Source organism: Notothenia coriiceps, unplaced genomic scaffold, assembly GCF_000735185.1.
Source record: "Notothenia coriiceps isolate Sejong01 unplaced genomic scaffold, NC01 NC01_scaffold00006121, whole genome shotgun sequence".
Classification (NCBI taxonomy): domain Eukaryota; kingdom Metazoa; phylum Chordata; class Actinopteri; order Perciformes; family Nototheniidae; genus Notothenia; species Notothenia coriiceps.
Window position 1 is genome coordinate 124,588 of NW_011338822.1, and position 21,213 is coordinate 145,800.

General features: G+C 39.5%; 1 protein-coding gene across 1 annotated transcript in view; it reads right to left on the reverse strand.

The window, feature by feature from the left end:
• Positions 1-21,213, reverse strand: part of stxbp5l (syntaxin binding protein 5L) — a 44,363-nt gene that overhangs the window by 12,508 nt on the left and 10,642 nt on the right. The window contains exons 12-17 of the mRNA XM_010768944.1: positions 17,884-18,035; positions 14,823-14,891; positions 13,558-13,623; positions 8,260-8,364; positions 4,836-4,889; positions 2,126-2,302 (exon numbers count right to left, since the gene is read on the reverse strand). Coding sequence (XP_010767246.1) covers positions 2,126-2,302; positions 4,836-4,889; positions 8,260-8,364; positions 13,558-13,623; positions 14,823-14,891; positions 17,884-18,035 — 623 coding nt within the window. The remainder of the gene's footprint in view (positions 1-2,125; positions 2,303-4,835; positions 4,890-8,259; positions 8,365-13,557; positions 13,624-14,822; positions 14,892-17,883; positions 18,036-21,213) is intronic.

Consider the following 21,213-nt stretch of genomic DNA (forward strand, 5'->3'; position numbering starts at 1 on the left):
CCATACCATATTCTGTTTGACAATCTGCTGCTTTAAGGCGGCAGAATCATTTTTCATTTTCTAACTTTAAATTAGAGCATGTCCGTGGTGCTAAACAGCTTCTTTGCCTCTCGGGCCAATCATCATTTCTGTCACTTTTTATAGTTTATAAGTGGTTCCGAAACCTAAGTGTCTTTGGGCGGTGTCTGCCATTTCATTTCCACTACCCTCAGAAAATCCTCCAGCATCATTAATCATTGTGTACATGTAAAGTTCAGCTTCTGAAAATGCCAATTGATATTTTGCAGTGGCTTATTCCACTTAAAGAAAATATCTAGTTTGGAGTGCAAGAGGGAGAAATGAAATGTCCAAAATGGCAAGAGAATGTCAGAATTCCTATTAAGATGAAAGAATGAACGTCTCATCTCTGTCTGGGGAGGATGTTGTTTATTCAGAGTCGCCTGGCGGTGACAGACTAAGTGCCAGATTTCATACATACTGTACTGTGTGATTAAATATTGATGTAGAATCCTGACAGGGCCCATTTCTGTGTCAGTTCTGAGGTCAATAGCTTAAAATTACACCGTTGAGAGTCTCATTTTATGTTGCAACTTTTCTTCTGTTTTCGCTATCCATTGTTGTGAAGAAAGATGGATTATATCAAACAAAAAGGCTTAAGTGTAAACCATGTTTCTTCCTATTTCAAGTCTACAAGGAAGAGCCAATGTAATCTCTTTTGAAAATGAGGAAGGTGTTTTATCATGTTAGGCTTAAATCAGATGAATGGGTAATATTAGCTATAAAAGCACAGAAACACCTCTTTGCACCACACACACACAGAAATAGAAACATACATGGACCATTGAAGGAAAATAACAAAACCAACACAAATAATGGATGTTAATTGCAGTATAAAAAAGGTGTTCTCAATAACAAACAAATTAACTATAGGAGGACTGTATAATAGTTTTTCTCGAATATGTAGATTGTTAGAAGGTCAGGAGGTGTGGCCACACTAGATAAACAGCAAGATTTTTACCTAAAAAACTGAAAAAAATGCAGAAATCTTCCCTTGGTGGGAGAAAATTCATTGTGAGATTCATGGCTAACACATCAGCGCTGCTATAAAAGTTACTTTGAAGGTCATTTTGATGCAGATGTGGAAAAAACAATAGAAAAAAGACACTGGAGGAGTAACAATTAATTGGTTAAAAGACTCAATATTGCACCCACCTACAGGCCAAGGACACAGTCCACACAAGCAACATTGGTAAGGGACACAATGCAAGGGCCGTTTCTTGCATTCAAGAGAAGCAGAACCTCTGGTCCAAATGTTGAAAGGGGATGCTAATGCAAGTTGCAGAGTTCATCTCTTTAAAGAAATATCAATTTAAACAATCAAAAAACAACATGGATGGCAGGAATGTTTCATGTTCATCATGTATTCTTTTTTCAGGTTAACAATTTATTGTTCCGCTTACTCATTATAAAAAAGTTAATCTTGTAGGGCTTTACAGTTAATATGCACTGGTTACTGTGTGTGTAGCTGACTACTGTAGGTGGTAAGTTATGTGACCATGCTAACAGTTACAACTTACATAAGATCGGACAGACAGATGGTTTACACAATTCCTAACACATGAGCTTGGGTTTATTTATTGGAAAATCTAAATCGATGATTGAAATACCAGCATTAGCTTCCTAGCTAGTAATGATGATACTTACTAAGGAACTTGTGTCTGACTTAATTACAACTGTCCCTTTTGGATTTTGCCAGCAGTAACTTCCTAGCTAGCTAAATGGACACTAATGGCTAAGAAATGTACATCACAAACTCCACGTATTGCGTGTACTACAGCGAAAGCCAAAGTGTCAAAAGACCTGGTGTGTTTGGTCCCTGCTAAGGAAAGATTGAGCAATCACTGTTTGTTGAAGGGCTTTAGCGAGCAAAACATAAAATGAGTATATTGAACCTAGTTGTTAAGTTTCTATGCTGCTAACTTGCATTAGCATAAACTTGTCTTGTGTTAACTTTATATCAAGCTTTAATCCACTTACCCCAGGGAGGGAGGATGGCATGCACTTGTTATGAGGGAGGGTATGTTGAAGAGGTTAAGGGATGGGAGTTGGGAAGACAAGCACACACCTTCAGTGTGGGACACAGGCAAAGAGATCTCCATGCAAGCAGCAGACTGGGCCTTGCGGAAGGGCGGTCGGCCAGGGCCTCTGCGGGTAAGCCGTGGCCCCTCGGAACCCATCGGGACACGAGGCTTCCCTGCCGATGGCTGGGAGGTGGGGCTAGTGCAATGTCCATTGACATGATCTGTAACAACGGCAAAGCATTAGCAAACAATGCAAGGAGGGAAAGAAAACATTCAAAAATATTCCTATCCACTGCCGCAATATCCATCTCCATCTGTCCTTACAAGTCTTCAAATAAGGGGAGAGATTTTTTTACTTATTCATAATGCAGCTTTCAATGACACGTACGGATCGCTCTCACCCTATTTGGAGTTCGGCTATCTTTTAAAAAATGCCAACTTAATATCTAATCTTTTCCGTATTATACTACTTGACCTATGAAGATGGATATTTTTGCAGTGTAAGAAGAGCAAGCTGATGTTAGGAATTAGATTGTTATTAAGAAATATGCAGGTGACAGAGAAAGGTAAAGCGAGTGAGTGAAACAGGGCTGGAGAGTGGTCTGAAGTAAGTATGAGTAGGGAAGAGAAAGAGATGCTGGGGCAACAGTAAAGGGAGCAAAATGCAAAGGCAAATCGTGAATGCAGTTTCATCTGTTCAGTGCCGGGAGCGAAAATCAATCAAAAACAGGCTTGTTTCATCTCCACTTCGCGTCTTCTTTGATTATTTTGTATTGTTGTTCATTTTCAAGAAACTATTTATTTTTAAGAATGATAGCTGTACAACATTCGTATTACCACATGTTGATTCATGGCAAAAGGCTACAAGTATAGTTCAAGTAATAGAGCAAGAAAACAAAAATAATCTAATGTCCGCTTCTTTAAAAAAAGAAATTCAAATTAGCACACCAGTTAACTGGTCTGGCCACACAATCAGCCACAGATGGTGGTGACAGGAAACACTTGTTACTTTCTGGAATTGTATCCTTGCATGGCCTCCCCTCGGGGAGTGAGTTTGTTGGCGGCTTTGTTCTTAATGTACAGTGTGTGTGGGCACAATAATTAGTTTAGAGCCAAACCTTATTAACGAGACAAGGGAAAGAAAGGCAGGATTGGGAGCACTCTGCGGTTCTTTGTTGTCCGCAGTTTGGACAAAAGCGCTGCCAAAACAGCCGTAATTAAAACCTAATGATACCTACTGCCTCAGTACTCTTCTCACTTGTCTTCAGAGACGAGTAAATAAAACAGTGCCCTTTTCTTTAATGGCATTCTTGTGGCAGAAAACCAAATTGAAAACAGTTTAGCGTTGACAGGCCCATCTGATGAAACCCTTCCTCACATAAATGTTCTTTTATTAAAACTCATGAAGCAAAAGGATAATTAGCATTATGATAATTAGTAGAAACAAGGATTAATACTCTCTTGTCGATGTCTGCCCAGTGTTTGGCACAGATCATACGTCTGTCACATCAAATATGTCTCCTGTTCAGCCAGTTGATGCACAAATTATTACATTTCAAAGTGTAGATGAAAAACTCCGGGGTGTCTCCCAGTACGCGTGCAACACTCGCCCAGTCTCACAGCAGGACAAGGTGAGGCAATGCAGGGATTGAACACTACAGAACAGACCAATACAGGCGCTATGTATCTGTCTTAATGTTTTGTAACTGTGAATTTCAATGAGGCAGGCAGCACATTATTCATTCGCCTCAAAATGTTCTGCAGGAAACTGGTAACACAAAGAATGTACACACTCCCCAACAAACAGTTTACTGCACTTATCCATCAGAGTGCACACACTATTGCGCATATACACAGACACACACACTTCAGAGTCATACTCTCTGTAACACCCTGTTCTGACAACAAAGATCATTTGCATAACCCAAAGCTTTCCATATTGCTTTCATTTTTTCCACAAATATACATTTTAGTGCGGAACAGGTTAATCTTCTCAAAATTGGATTTAGAAGTTTAGTTAATGTTCTCATTGTCAACATTGCCTGAACTAGCTATAACAAGTTTCAAAAAGAAAAGCATTTGGTGTACCTGTCAGGTAAAAGAAAGTCATTAAATGAGGTAAGTCACAGGAATAATTAGGCACTGGCACATTGCGTGTTAGAGAAGCAGAAGTTGGAATAGGGGGAAGCATGTGTGAAGCAGCGGTCTGCAGAAGCAGAGCGAAGGAACCTGAGATCAAGATGTGTCAGCAGATGAGATGTATGGGAGGAGACCCTCAGTTTCTGGAATGCAGATGATCCAGTCAAAAGACGGTTTAAGAGATAAATGATCCAGTAACAATGACAAAGGAAGCGAGTGATCCAACCACTGTAGAGCAAGGCTGTCAATGAAGGAAAGGTTGTGTAAAATCAGAAGATGGTCCAATCATGATAAAGCCATAGAAAACCTCAAATTTAAATATGGGCATGATTTACAAATCACCTTTATAAACACTTGCAAAATGTAGAGAAAGGAATACAGAAGGTTTAAATCAAATCAAAATACATTAAAGGGCAAAATGGACAAACACTTCAGTCCAACAGTCTCATGGGCTGGTAGAACAGGAGAAGAAGTGACAAGTAAACTGAAGGGAGAAAGTTTGAGTGAGAATAAAAACCACTAAAGCAACATAAAAGCCTTGAAAACATGACAAAAGCAGAAACTAAATGACTCAAAGGAAATTAAGTGAAAACTGCTGGCTTTCGCCTACCGTACCAAGATCAGTCTTAAGATCTGTCGGCAGACTTAACTTTCTGCCGGGTCCCTTTACTGAAACAAAAGAATAGGAAACAAAGCACCAGTTAATCCCTTCAAATAAAAAATAAAAAATGATAAAAAATAAAGTAGGAGTAATCTAAGTAAAACAATGACAAACCAAGGTGCAAAAAATAAATAAAAAACCTCAAACAAAACAAAATGGAAATCACTCAAATGAACTAAGAAACAGAACATGCAAATTGTTTTAGTTGAACACGGCAGGCATGTTTACAAAACACATGCTCCGTTCTTGTCCCAGGCCAGTATTCCCAGCTATCTCTACAATACCTATAGTGGGTCAACTTAACTGACCTAGATATCAACATTCTGAGAATGTATTTCTTAAAACTAAACGGTAATGGTTTTGTTGGACTGCAGCAAGGCAAGAAAAATATATTAGATGTAATTGCTTATTAATAGCATACATCAACAATCTGAATGACTCTGCTAAAGGTCTTTCCTGAAAAAATAAACAGGGTGACACCACAGGGTGTCAATACAAAATCACAGTCAGACAGTGAGGATAACAAAATAACTTTTTGAAAACACATTTTGCAAGCATTTTGCAGTAAGTAAAAAACTGCAAAGGTCGAACTTGAGATGTTATGGTTCGGTTTCCCCCTCAAAAAGAAGGCAATATTTCATTGTTTCTTTGTGTTGAATGATTAACTTGACATGTGGGAGACAAGGGATGGTGTTTACATGACTTCTGATACAATTCATGACACCAAGGAAAACAGCATGATCATGAATTTGCATTATTTATTATTCTGACCACTTAAGAATCAAGGAATCAATGAGGATTCCTAAAAAAAAAAAAACCGTTGACTCAGGGTTTCAATCCTTTCTCCATACAGTACCATAAAAAGAAGTACAGCAGAATACATTGGGCCTACTGGATGGAAATACTAGTATCTTTTTTATCTACTGTAATTCCATTGATAGTTTATTTTCTCTGAAGGACCATGTTGTAGGATGCTCATTTTCAAAGGCAATTTTGAGGAACAATGCATATCCTTTATTGAGGAAAATGCGGTGTTATGGTGCTCTAACTTAATTTCTCAATCAATGAATTCCTGTTTCCATTTTTTCCCGGAGTAAGTATAGCCATTCCAATTAGTGTTGCTAATGAGATAATAGATGAGCTCTGTGCGTGTGTGTTTTCATAATAATCTGCGGTGGCCAGATGCTGCCTCCCTCAACCACATGAAACGTGCAGTGTTAGGGATACAGTAACAGAAAAAAATAAACTCATCATAAACCTGTTACACACAGATGTTCCTCTGTTTAATAGCTCAGTGGCTGCATTAATGCTTCATAAATGGGTGGTCTATTGTGAATATGAACAATAACTAACCAAACAATTATAGCCGTTGTTTTTGCAGCTGCTGTCCCGCCTTATACGACATGCTCACTAAACATACAGCCTAACTTTGGCCGGTTGAGCAACATTACAATAATGTACCTAAATATGGCAACATTTTCTACTTAAATAATATTTTCTATAATTCATGTGCTTTATTTCATGGTTGGAGTACCTTTAACTCCATATGGGTATCTTGTTAGTATCTTATGTGACAATATAAAACACTTTACACAACACTTTATGTTAGACTAACCCCATGTGTGAACTTAGCAGTGTGTCCAATAAACAAATCTGTGATTAGTCACATATCACTCGTAACCACGTATTAAGCAGTGTGTTTCACCTTCAAAAGTGCTTTTATGATCCCACAGATGTCTACTGTGTTTCTACAATCGATGCCAGTGAGATCAAGGCCTTTGAAAATAAAACCCACTGTTAGATTAAGGGGTTAACAAGATTAAGAATCTAGATCCATGCTAGCAGCTCTGTGAGGCGGTGCTTTCAGTTAAATGTTAATGTCAGCATACTAACATGTTAATCATGGTGACGATACAACCGTGCTGATGTGTAGCAGGTATGACGTTTCATAATCTAAGGTGAGCTTTTTAGCGTTTGACCATTTTCCATCCCAAAGATGTCAAGATATTTAAATAAAAAACATCACATTTTAAACTCATGCTGTTGCTAGTTGAAACATCAGGGGAACACCAAGGTCAGTAGGGTTCATCCTATAGGGATCATGAATGTTTTGACATCACTGTAAATCACAGTCTGTAAATCATGGCAATCCATCCTATAATTTTGATATCAGTCTGGACCAAAATGATGAACCCGACGAATCAACTTATAGACACTTTGCTATTTGTATAGGGGAGTTTATGAGACTGAATCATAGTAATGCACAAAGTGCTAAGGTCATATATGGGGGTAATGTTGGACACCAACACTGATAAACGTACAAAGCAAGTTGCAGTCATATTAAAAGGCACTGCTGCCAGCCAAATATTGGATACCATGCAGTTAGTTAGACGAGACAGCGATGAATGTTAGCCAAGCTGATAATGAGATGGGTTTATCGACACACAGTAAGAGAGACACAATAAGAGAGACTCTGACATGTAAAGTAGCATGTTGCTTTTTACGGTAAAGAAATGTAGTTCCAGTGGAGGCACAATGATTGACGTCACAGAGAATGAATCACAAGGGTCCGAGACAATTGAGGAGGAGAGGTACCCGGCTGGAATACAACCCCTCACCCTTCCCAAGCCCGTCTGCCTTGCAGTGTATTGGCCAATGATGATTGAAGTTCAAAGCCAGCATCTGGCACGTATACAACAAACAACACAATGTCAAACCCCCTGCAGCCTGAGCAGAGAGATAATGCAACACCAGCAGTCTCACAAACGCATTGAACATTTTGACAAGGCAGCGACAGATAGTCTACTCCTAAAAACACACACTTTCTGTCAGCTTGTTTACACTGCAAGCAACTCTGTCATTGTATTGTGAACGTTTCAGGGTTAGAATGTGTTTCGTTGTATTTGAACATATTCATAGTGACTTTTTGAAAGCTATGTTGCTATTTGTGGGATTTTCCCAGGCGTTTTTCCCAAATAGTTATTTGTAAGCCCAAACTGCTAACTGCTAACTATCTAGCTAGCAAACATAGGGGTTACCAGTGAAGCCTCAAGAACTTGCACATTTTAATGTAGGATACATCCAACACCTAGCTATGGATTTCTGTTATTCATGAGGTGTTGGTCAACAAGTAAGCGTTATTTGCCCTTGACATAAACTTAATATGATAGTTTTTTGGTTTGGTTGTGTAAGGTATGAATGTGCCTCTGATTGTGTTGCTCACAGTGTGGAAGCAGAGTTAGCATGCAAGGTGCAACATTGAACCAACCACCTGCCAAAAAAACAAACCAATACTCCCATCGCCCCTCCCTTGCTGCATCAAAACACAAGCAGATGTTCATGAAGAGGCTGAGATCCGTGACACATCCCTCCTCTTACCATTGTCCAGCAAGTAAAAGACTGGACTGCAGTGGCTGGCTCTCAGACTGGCCACAGGCTCGGGCAGGACGCGTGGGTCATTGTGAAGGGAGGTTGGGTAATGAACTGGAATAGGAGATCCAACAGAACAGACACAGACTTTTCAGGGCAACAGGGGAGAGACATACACAATGGGTGAACTGGGGAGAAGAGAGACTTGCAGGTAACAGGAAGGAAAACAGGTTATGAAAAGTATTAGTTGGAAACCCACTATTCCGACAGCAATTATACTAGAACCTTGTAAAAAGATAATCTGTCACTATCACAAATCACACCAATACTACTACTGCTACTAGCTGACTACACAGGAACACCACTACTCTTAACATCACCACAATTACTAGTCAAGTATGTCTCTACCAAATCCATAGAGGCAGTCAGTCATCCAGGTTTATTACACACATGTCACTGTGACCCGCCTTGATATCTCAAGGCAATTTATTTTTCACTCCCAAATATACACAACCTCACCTAAGTTCCCGACTTTCTTTTTAACATTTCAATACATCTATTTCAAACAGACAACATATAATATATCATTTCCATGTCGCTGTGAAGTACCTGATTATTGTTAAATATAAATGTTGGTTGCAAATGTAAACTCAATCAAGTTTCACAAAAAATATGGCCCATAAGTTACCAATGTCAAATGACGTGCAAAAAGAGGCACGTGTAATAAACACATACTTAACACATTTATTGTAAACAGTACTTGTCCATTTAATTAATTTTATTAGCAAAAGTAGCAACACAATTCATGGGTTTTTACTATGTAATATAAATGGTAGTGCACCAGCAGGGCTTAGTTGAATAAGCAGACCTATTTTAAGTTTTCTGAAGCCACCTTGAGATGCATGGTGACACCAGTTCAACACACTGTGAAGTTTCACCTCTTCCCTTTCTCCCCTGACAAGCCCACCTCTAAAAATATCCTGCCAGGTCAGGCAGTGCTCACTGGCATCCGAGCTTGTTAGTCCATCTTACAAACAGGGCCTGGTCAAGTAAGCATTGCTACAGCCACCTGTGGCATAAAGCTCCCTGTGGAAATGTAACACATGACCCAAAACCCAAAACAACAGTCTTCAGGACATAAAACGGAAGACAATGGGTAGGATGTGAAGGGAGACAGCTTTCAGACAGGAGAAGGGCCAATTACTGGGCCTAATGACAAAGGGAAGATAGGAAAAGGGTCGGGTAAAACAGAGGGAACGATGTGCGGAGAGAGAGTCTGCTGCAGTTATTGACACATGGGGTGAATCGGCACGATAGCTGGTTTCCTTAATAAGCTGTCCACAGCCTGTATAGGGCTAAGAACAGACACAATGCACATGGTGTGCCAGGGACAGTGAGACAGCCTCTAATGGCCATAGAGAAAGGTGGAAGTTAATATTCAGAAGGAAGAAATAAAATGTTCGCCTATTCAGCAGAGCAAAGCTGCGTTTCCTCATTTCCAAACTTAACTTCTTTCATTTTAAATCCAAATGATTGGAATACACGCCATTTATTTAAAAATATTCAATTTAGGTCACACTGCTATTAACAACTCCTAACATTTCCATCTTTATTGAAACTGCACTCAGATCAATTGCTCCATAGCTGCTGCCTTTTTGTCCACTCTCCGGCAAAGAGACTCAGACACTTGATCATGCTGTGTCTTTGCTTTTTTCCATCCCCACAAGATTCTCTAATTAGCAAATGAAAGGCTTTTGAAGGGACAGGATGACCATGACCTAGTCCACATCACAATACCGAAAAACTCCCGGCAAGGATAGCAAAGAACATCTTGTCCTGGCTTTATTATTCTGTTCGTATGCTCTCCTTATGAAGCCTACTGGCAAAGCTGGAGAGCACAAAGGAACAGACAAAAAGGACAGATTTTCAAAAGACAAGCTCAACAGGTGATAAAACCAATTCTGTATCATGGACAGAACCTGCAAGACATTTAACAAAATCATTTGTAGTGAACTAGCATTCATACCGTATGTCTTTAGAAGTTACGTTTTTCAAGTCAGGTCCAGGTTATTTGCATAGCCTGTAATTACTGCTCGTACAATTGTCCCAAAGCCATTCATAAATGCCCACTTAGCACAGTCCATCCCGAAGTGGCTACATGTTTTGAAAAAGCTACAGAAGAAGTAATACAGAAGGCTGGTTTCACGCAGCACCACTAGATCCAATGAATCCATTACACTAAACAAGGGTTAGTGCAATGAACTTTGCATATCTAGGTCTATTTATCCATCAATGTTCAGCTGTTTGTTAGGATGTGATGGCATACAGCTAACAAAACAACTTAGCCGTCCTCCGTTCCAGCCACATCTCATAGGTCCTTCTGGGTTAACACAATATATTATCCCTCTATTGTGTTCAAGGTCAGCCCAATGGTCATCTCCCGGTTGGTCCTCCACAGCGAGGCTTCTAGGAGTCATCACAGTTATCGTTCCTTCCAAGATCCTTCTGGATGCCAAAGATGCCTGGCTCTCAAGTAAAGCTCAAACAAGAAATGCTTATTATTGGGCAGAAGGGATTCTACCTGTGACTCTAGGCGGATTTCCCTTGGACATTGTCTAAGGTGAATATGAGTAATTCAAAGGCTTTGACCTATGAGGCCAACATGGGCACAGTCGGACAAAGCAACATGGAGCAAAGTGAGCTCATTACCTCTAAGAACTGAGGCATTGCCAGATGGAAAGTGGGAAACAGCCGCGCCCTTGGTGGCCTGAATCCTGTCACATTATGTTTTTCCTGAAGCATATGAAGTGCCTTGGTGCTGGCACAAATCCCCAAAGCTTTTATTCTCTGTAAAACACATCAGACTAATTGAATACTTGCAAACAGTGGCACTTCACTCAGGTCCTAGCATTCCCACACTACTGGGAATAAATGCAGAGATTTCTAACTGGCTAATGATGTGTTACTACACAAAGATCACATCCACAGCTTGTTAATGAAAAAATACAGTTTACCTGTACCTCTGCTTGGTTCAAATAAATACTATTTCGAGTGCTTTAACAATCTCCACTTAACCCCTTGGATCCCATTTTCCCAGATCTTGTTTCAAATGTCTGTTATTCTGTTGGCTTCATGCTATTCGTGGAAGTTCAAAAGGATACTGTACATTTGTTCTTTCTTTCCTCGCAAAGCACACTTTTGCCATAAAGGCAAACATTAGAAAGTGATGTCATAGAGTATGACAGCTGATATTGAAAGATTACTGGAATAAATGTTGCTTGTTTTTTTGTAGAAGAATACCAGTACGTGGTAGTCTTTTCATAACGTTTAGAAAAAAATTGTTGAACTCAAGAAATTATTCAACTTTATTTTAAATGGAATAGACTTTTAAAATAAATCAACTAGTATCATATAATAGCTTTTACATTTAGTGGGTTCGGTAAAGCCTAACTAAGCACTCTGAGCCCCGAGGACACAGCAGGATTGCTTGGCAGTGTCTCAAGCACAGATTTACATACTTACACACTCTCTCATTTGACCTTTAAGTCTTGAATTTGCTGAGATAAAATGATTTCCCACCACAGATACAAAAGCGGCGGCAGGGAAATGTTCTAACTTCTCTCTCCCTCCATTACACATCTGTTTCCTTTTTTTTTGCAAGCTTTCGACTGCCCTGTATAAATGATGTCATAGTTTAAACGTCATTCATAGTGTCCAAATGTTACTCCGTACCAACAAATGATCTTCTAATCTATGACAGCTAGCCAATGCAGCTTATCTCTTGCACTCAACTTCAAACCTCCATCTATCAAACTGTTTCTGTGATCCTGAAACCCAAAAAAGGTGACAAGATTATGAATAAAGCTTTTACCGCAAATATTAAGGACATTTATATATAAGCCTCATCATTTCCCTTTAAACAGGCAAGTCCATTTCCTCATCCTATAACATTTAATACAAGTCAAGAGCTGCACACTACACACTAACATGCCAGAACATATTTAACTGCAAGCAGTGTACAGGAGGTTTTTATAATATATTATGGATGATACAAATAAATAATTTAACCAGCAGCGAGAAGTTTTCTGACCTCAGATATTTTAAGACTTTATTCTGTAAGATATAGCCGGTTAGTATCACATGTTTTCAGCTGCAGGTCATCACCACTGCTGCCAGCTGATGTATGGGCAATGTTTTAAGGTAAACATGTTATTGGGCCTGCTCATTTGAGAAGGTCCTCAGTTTCGCTTTCTATATATTTGACTCTCTATGTCTGTAAATACAATCTCCTGGCTACTTTCTTCTATTCCTTCACAACAGTGTCAGGACAGAGTCTAAGAGTATAAGAAGAGTTGGGAAATCAACAACGTCAACAAAAGGATAAAGAGGAAGAGCATATGATACGTCAACTCTTTTCACTGGCTTACCTTTGTGAAATAATACAATCAGCTATGACCAAATGCTTCAGAAAGAGCACATGGAGCTGCTGTGATGACATCGAGCTGCTGTGACGCAAGTCAAATTTCAGACTTGATCTGACAAATAAATTAATATCGTATCGTATCGTACAATATAAAGAGCACTCAAATTGTCTGACCACCAACTTCTTTTCAAAGACAACTCTCATATATTTTCAGCACGCCCTGCACTTCTTTAAAATATTGACTGAAATAGAATAGTGCAGTGTTGACATCTTTTTGTAAACAACCAAAAGTAAGAATCACAAAAGGCTTTCTTTGCCAAAAGTGGAAAGGATTTTTCCATTGGACTTTGGAATACTGCACACATTTATTATACCGGTACTTACAACTTTTGCAATACAATTGATATAAGTAAATAGCTAACTGTTACCACCTGTCATTTTTTTTAAGACTCTTAATAGCTTCAGACAACCAATAATTGGGTGTTTTCGAGCAAATTTAATGACACATGAAAATCTCAGATTTGTGTGTCAACCATAAACTTTATCTAACCAAAAATCCATTGAAAAAACAATTGACTTCAAGCCTCGCTAACCGCACAAGCTTAAATGCTATCTCATTTATGGATTTAGGACTCATTCCTGAACCACTCTATATGTCCACACTCAAACCTCAAACACTGAGTTGCAATTTGCATCAGCTGCCATTCAGATCAGGTGAAGATGCTCTGGTGAAGGGTGAAGTGTCCACAGGCTGCATCCTGGAGGTATATCTCGCACTCAAAGACAAAGGCATCCCAGCAAAGCTTCACAGTGCCAATCACAGAACATATTTCCATATAGGGAGGGTGCTCTCTGCTGTGTGTGTGTGTGTGTCTGCAGGTTACCTGAGGTGGGCGACTTGCTTCTCTCCATGTCAATGGACTGCTGGTTGTCAGAGAGTTCCGTAAGGCCTGTCGCAGCCAATGGCAGCCAGGAGGAAGAAAGGTAGAATGCACAAAGACTGTCAGATCACTTTGACCTCGTCACTCAGATGGGATTTCAAAGAAGTTGGTTGTCAGCCACGCAGAACCAAAAAAATCGAATTCAGTTCTTCAATGTTCTACAATCAACTAGTTCTGAATGAGCATTTGTGAAAGTGTAATTTAATGGGGATTTCATATCTCTCTTAATATGTGACGTTTGTTATTTACCCTTCCACTGTTAATATTTCTAAGGATTCTTTTTCCGGGAGCAGAGTGGCTGAAACCTGATGAAACCTGCACTACAATCTGTTCCATCTACAGTAACTTTTATTTAAAATTCCCCACTAGATTCCATAACAAATTTCACCATGACACTAATTAGGGATGTACAGTGTGTAGTGCAAATATCATGATAAAAAGTCATATACAATCAAAATACACAACAGAACAAACACACATTTGATCAAAACTGATCACATGCAGCAAGCACAGGCAGGAGGAGAAGTCATACCTACTTCCACTTTAAATCCACCACAAATGCGCAAATATCTAATTATTTTCCCTTTCTGTCTGACGACCAAAGCCTGGTGTTTAAGCAACGTTCATTAGTGCTTCATTAACAGCCTCACTGATTCGTCACAGTTCAAAAATGTTTGATTCGTTTAATTATTTCTCTGCAGCAAGTTTCCAGCAAAACCTCCTAATGAACGTTTCCTTTAATCATTTACACTGGCTTTGAAGACCTTGAAAACATTATTTTAGTATAAAACTAAGATTTCCTCTGTAATCATCAACCAGAAGCAGACATGTTGGTTTGCCTAGGCCTAGTGGGTCACGAGGAAGGCTTTATTCCCCCCATTTTGCTTCAGTTAAAATATACATCACATGGATCATATACTATTTATAACTGCCCTTACTTAAAAGACTTGAGGGAGTGGCTGTGCAAAGGACACACCATTGGACATGACTGGAATAGGGCAGTTCTGTTTTATAAGGCCAAATGAAGATAGGAAACAAGCACTTAGTTCCAATCATATCTTTAGTTTGTCCCTTGGCTTTCAGTCCACATCATACCTTCTTGGCCATCTCCATGTTGTTCAAGTATGTTCCCCACAACACTGACCCAACCCCACCTCCCCCCGCACACAAACACAGAGTCCCCCAGCCTTTAGTAAGGCCCGACTTACTCTGATAGGATGTACGGAACCTTTTCTTTGAATCTGAATAAAAGTTAGACAGGCCACGCATGCTAAAGTCTGTCAGGCAGGCCCACATGCCCACAGCAGTAGCAGCCACAGAGTCCCCGAAAGGGAGGGGGAGGAGAGGGAAGGAATGAGTAGTGGATGGGATGGTGGGCAGGAATAATGAGTGAAGGGTGAGTGGAGGAGGACAAGAAGGTGGGAAAGAGAAAAACAGGTGATAAGGTTGGAAGGAAGAAAAGTAGAGGAGGAGGAAACAAGGGTGAAGAGTAAGGAAGAATGTGAGGGGAAGGTGAGGGAGGATTGATGAATGCAGTTTAGACATTTTAGGACCGAGGCAAGGGAGGGGAGGAAAAGGGAAGGGAGGGGGAGAGAGAAGAACACACAGGCTTAGAGTGGAGAGAGCAAGCAGCAACCAAGTTAGTGTCAGGGGGGGGGGCAGACAGGAAATACCCGCTACAGCTGATGTGATCGGTCATTTGCACAAGAGGTAGCTACTGTGCTAGCGGGGAACATAACATTACCTTTAAACAGCATTAAAATAAATCTCTTGTTGCATCAAATCATTGCTTTACATGACATGTTGTTTGTATACTTTTTAACATAAGCCTCGAGTCCTAACAAGGTATCAATAGTTCATTAGAGAATAAGAAACACACCTATAATTATCAATATCATTTAATGAGATGAATAGACTAAATTTGATTGACATATATATATATACATACAAATATGTGTGGCAACAACAGCTAGAAATGTTGTGGAAAGGACAGCAAACTATGTTCTAAAAGTTGGTAAAAAGTTATAAAAAGTCAAGCTTAAAGACAGATTAGCAAGTGTCCTTTTGGCCTTTTAAGAGTTGTGTCTTTAGTGTTATATCAACTCCAGCAGAGCACAGGCTAGAAATCATAACACCACCACCTGGGGTGGAGAAAAGGGCACGCTCGCCCGTTTCTATTTTCCCTTCGGTCTCCAAATTGATTTTAAAGACCTGACACATGAAGACTTTTACAAAAGATGAAGTTGGGAACAATAAGTGCTGTGGCCGTCAATAAAAAGCACTTATGTAACAGCAAAACGATTTTGAAGGCCATTTCCTATTCTACGTTAATATTCCCCTTCACAAAAACCTGAATACCTGTAAAACTTTCTCAGCTATACTTCTGGGAATTATGTAATACGAGAGCTGTGTACTCTACAGTAAATTGCCTAAAGGGTCTTAGACATCTAAAATATTAAACCACTTGAGCTGCTTAGTTCTCAAATGCAGAGGTTACTGTAGGGTCAGCCAAGATCAGTAGCCTGAATAAGAGCCTTTGGAGACCATCACCAGCTAGGTTTCAGTAGCAGAGAGAAGGGAGGCAGGGGTCAGGACAACAACACCTCTGTGGCTTTAGACTACAGATCTATGCTCAAGCAAGACTAAAAACAGAAAGGACAGAGATAAACAAAGGACAACATGCATAACAATGCCAATGTGGAATGACACGCAGCCTGTTAACATGCACTTCATATCATAGTACAGATTTGTGGCAGGCATAGTGAGGTGGTGTTTTGGTCTTTGTATGTTAATGTGCGAGAAAAAGAGAAAGAAGTAAGGTTTGACTGATACAGGTTTTTGACTGCTGATACAGATACATATCATTGATGTAACTCAGGGGTGCCCATTACATTGATCGCAAAGGTAGTGTGGGTAGATCGCATGGCATTGAAAAAAAAAAATATATATATATAATTTTTTATTTAAAAAAAAAGTTAGCCTATCATCCATCCTTACTATGGCATTTGCAACTTGATTGACGTACAGGTAAGCCAGTCTGAGTTGTATTGTGCCATACAGGTTCATGCAGTTATGAGGGGGCCTCACCTCCTCATCTGAAGCGCAAATGCGGCGCAGTATTATGCGCTTATGCGGCGCAATTAGTGTAAGCGGCGCGCGCCACAGTTTATCCGCCGTTTACTCCACTAGCACCCCCCTCGCGCTCGCGACACAGATTGGGCCTGTAGGTACTGTACATCTTTTGGGCTTGGTCATTTTAAAAGTAGCTCCCAAGCTGAAAAAGTGTGGGCACCCCTGAATAACTTGTCAATGGTCTACATTTTGTACAAATGGCCAATTTGACCTTACTCTGAATCATTTTGTTAAAAACATATCTGATAGAGATTTAAGCCCATTTTCCATTAACACTAAAACACGGAGGACGTTTTAAGATCCTGTATTGAAGGAAAATACTCTGAAGTATGCAGCAGCATCCAAACCTTCACTTAAGTAAAAATACTTTTGTGCTACCACTAAATTCTAAGTATCAAAAGCAAACATACTCTTGGTCTCTGTAACAATGTAATATATTCATATATTTTATAGTATTGACCTTTTGTAGAAGCATTATTCAAATATGTCTATGCAAGAGCAGTACAATTACCTGAATGCAAAATATTACTTGTGTAAATATAAAGTTGTGCGTTGTCTGGAAAGTGCATTCAATGTAAATGAAAAGTATCTAGCCAAATGGCCCCTTTCAGAGTTTTTTTTCAATGCTGAATTTGGTAGTAGTTAAGTCTAACTACCATATATATTGCTGGCCAGTTTACATTTTCAATATATGAAACATTTATTAATTCTACATTCATATTTTTACATCATTTGATAACCTCAACATGTGATCACAATTAGTGAACCTTAGTTACCTTAACTCTTAAAAATAAGAATAATATTGAACAACTGCCATCCTTGTGTGAAGTCCTTTATCTAAGGGAAGCACATGTCTGATCAATTTGAGAGCAGAGGTATTGATTGAATTGGCACGAAATCTAAATAAAGGAAGTATAGATCAGTCTAACCTCAGAAAGATAAGAGATACAGAGGAAGAGACAGTAGGTATAGGAAGAAAAAACAGTAGTAGAGATAGAGGGAGGACAGGAGAATAGATGGTAGTCTGGATGTAGCAACAACATTATCGACACGTTATCGTATGGCTGCCCAGTGAGTTGTATACGTGCATGTGCGTGTGGGCAGTTGTGTGTGTGTGGGTTTGTGTGTGTGTGCTACCTGAGGTGGACTGTCTGTTCCTGCGGGGGGAGCGGGTAAGGCGCTGGTAAGGGTCCGCGCCTCCATACAGATCCAGTGTGGACATACACAACAGGATGGTTTTCTGCAAGTAGTCCACCACTGCTAGGCCATTACAGTTCCCAAACGCCAAGCTGGAGACAAACACAGACATTTTTCATTTATACGGAGAAAGGGTGCGTCATTCAGCTGAGGTGATGTTTTGAATAGTATTTCTCCAGGTTATTCCCATTGACATTAAAGGTGCTACAAGTAACACTATCAAACACTGGCAAATAAACGGTGACATTTTGGTGTAATTACTGTCTACGAAACCCTGTCTTTATCTCGAGCTGCTGTTTTTGAATATTAACACTGGATTTCCCATAAGCCCCATCACCACCTGCTACCACTGGCTGCTGTAGATCCTCTGGTTTAACTGATCAAGGGAAACTCAATGGCAGTCAATGATTCTGTTTGTTTTCACACACTAAAGATGTTCCAGTGGATCAGACGCTGACCAGAATTAGATGATGTTGACAACACATGGCTCTATGGTGGTTTTTCAATCCAGCAATCATAACAAAAAAGCCAAAACAAATTATGCAAATACATAGATGTCACTCAAATGTGCAGCTGAGCCAGTCAATCACTGCTGACCGGTATCAAAGATGCAGATATCTGGTTCACTTTAAATCACTGTAACATGGTCAGATGGTTTAGGAGGCGACAGCCACCACAATGTCTGATAGGCTGTTTGTCATCATGTCTGAACAACAATTTCAATAACACAAACAAGATTTAGAATTTGAATACACATCACTCATGTTACACTCAAAGACCAACAATTGAAAAAGCAGCAGTGGCCAAACCGTACGCGTATCCAGCCTTTCAGTATGTGCCACTTAAACACAGCTTGAGTCTTACTACACAAAATAAAAGACATCACAGGGCAGCGTGACATTCCTTGATAAAAGCTTAAGGCTGAAACAATGCCAATAAAGAAAAAACTCCTGTTACAGGCCATTATCTGTGTTACTGTTACAACTTCACATTATTTAAAGTGGACCTATCATGCTATATTTGAAACATATATTGTAGGGCCATACCTATATAAAACATGTTTGTGAAGTTTTTTTTTCACCCATTGTAGCCATGCCTCATACTGCTCAAACCCCTCATTTGCAGCCCTGTTGGAGAAACGCGGATCTTGGGTCCTTAGCTTGAAAAAAAATAAAGAAGAGGAGGCGGAGCTAATGCCTGATCAGAATTCTACCGGAGAAAAAGTTAAATTCGGTTGTGATAAAACGCCATCCTGTTTAAACCACGTCAAGGATTATTTCTGAAATAGTATGGAGCTCAAATGCTTTTTCTCCTGCAGGTTTATCACAAGGTGAGTTATTTTTTTATTTCCTGCTTTTTTAACACATGTGCTCTACACAGTACAGGTTAGCTCTGAGTGTTAGCGAGGCTTGCTAATGTAAAGAAATACGTCCAAAACACGTCAGGCATTGTTTCTGATAGCAACTTTCTGTGGGTCCGCCGCCGCTATGACGTCACAGCGGATGGAATCTGTATCCGCTCGTTGTACACCCATTTTTAAAAGATTTGGGTACGGAGGAAAAGAGAGAGGGTTTTATTTTCTGACGCTGCGTGAGTTCCCCGACGCACCGGGGACACATATTTATGTATAAAAGACATCACAAAGTGAATTTTGCATGATAGGTCACCTTTAATGTCAGAATGTCAGTCAGTCAGTCAAATGCAAACAGAAGGCTTAACCCAGTGAACATAAGCAATTATTTTTCTTTAAACATTTAAACACAGCTGTCGGTGAATTCTCTTTTCGCACTATGCAGATTTAAAAACAATAACACATCTTAAGGGAAAAAACACAGTTTTAGTTCACTTTATGATATCAAGGTGACAAGAGGAGACAGCCTTGTGCCTTTAGGTACCTGTAAACATATTCATATAGCAGGGATGTAATGCCTTTTAAAATATTCTTGAAGAGCCTTTGGGTAATATCTTTTTTGTTGCTGTTCACCAATTTGTTGTAGTTTAATACTTCCTTTGCGTGTTAACGACACATATTGCATTCCGCTTGCACATATATGATCATAATTCATCAATACATTATTTACTTTAATGAAGTGCAAAAAAACTTGTGGGATGAGTGTTTTAGGTATGTGGGTTCAGGAGGAAACAGGGTATATGCATGAATCCTGAAGTCAAATGTAATTCCTTTTAAGACCCTTTCCATACATTTAAGTTTAACTCATCGCCACTTCGAGTTTTAACCGGTTACATTGGCGACACACTTTACCTCACATTTACTATATACAGTATTGATTGTCCCTCCTCCTTATCTTCCAACCATTTGGACGCATACTTGCATTTCCCCATAACGATGTTGTTTAACAACCGGCGTAAACAGAGCTTTGTGCGCTAATCAAGCAGTCAGCGTGCGATGTCCTATTAAGATGACGTCAAACCCAACGGGATGCCATAAATAAACTACACAGAATCACACTACACACCTATGCAATGATTACATTCAGGCAGACTGTAGAATACATCCTCTTTGGACAATTTATATACTTATGGAAAACAAGCTACAACATGTAATACCTTGGAAAATGCCGTTTAATACTTTTTAATACTTTTTGATATCCTTAATTTTCGCTAAATTGATTTATCAACTTTTAATACTTTTTAAGACCCCGCGGACACCCTGAGAAAAAACAAAATAAATGAAACAAAAAAACAAATCAATTCCCACAATCTATTCAAGCTGTGAGTAGCTTTAGAGGACAGAGGAAAATACTGCCCTTCCTTGAACCATATAGATCTTTTTTGAAAGAGCTGTGATTTTAATGGTTTCTGCCAACGGAACTTCCTTTGACAGCAAACATATAAAAGCACTCTAAGTTCAGAAGGTCAATCAACTCAGACACGCATCACTTTTGAATTATGAAGGCTGAAATATTTATACAAATGTAATGTGATACAAATATTCCTGGAGTAAACACCAGGACAGAGACAGAAATGATGAGGTGTGGTTGGGCACAATCTCAGGGGTGCAATGTACCATTTTATAATAACTTTGGCAAATTCTGACAGCAGTGATAAAAGCTCAATGCGAGTAATCTCTGTGATCTAATAACTGCACTAGACCGTACCCATATCCCAATTTCCAGAAGCCTTTAAGCCCTCACTCTTTATAAACACTCACCTATATTCATGAATACATAATAAACACAAACATAACCAGTTGGTGTTATCTGCAGGTGTGTACTGCTCTTTCTACAGGGAACAATACGCACACTTTCA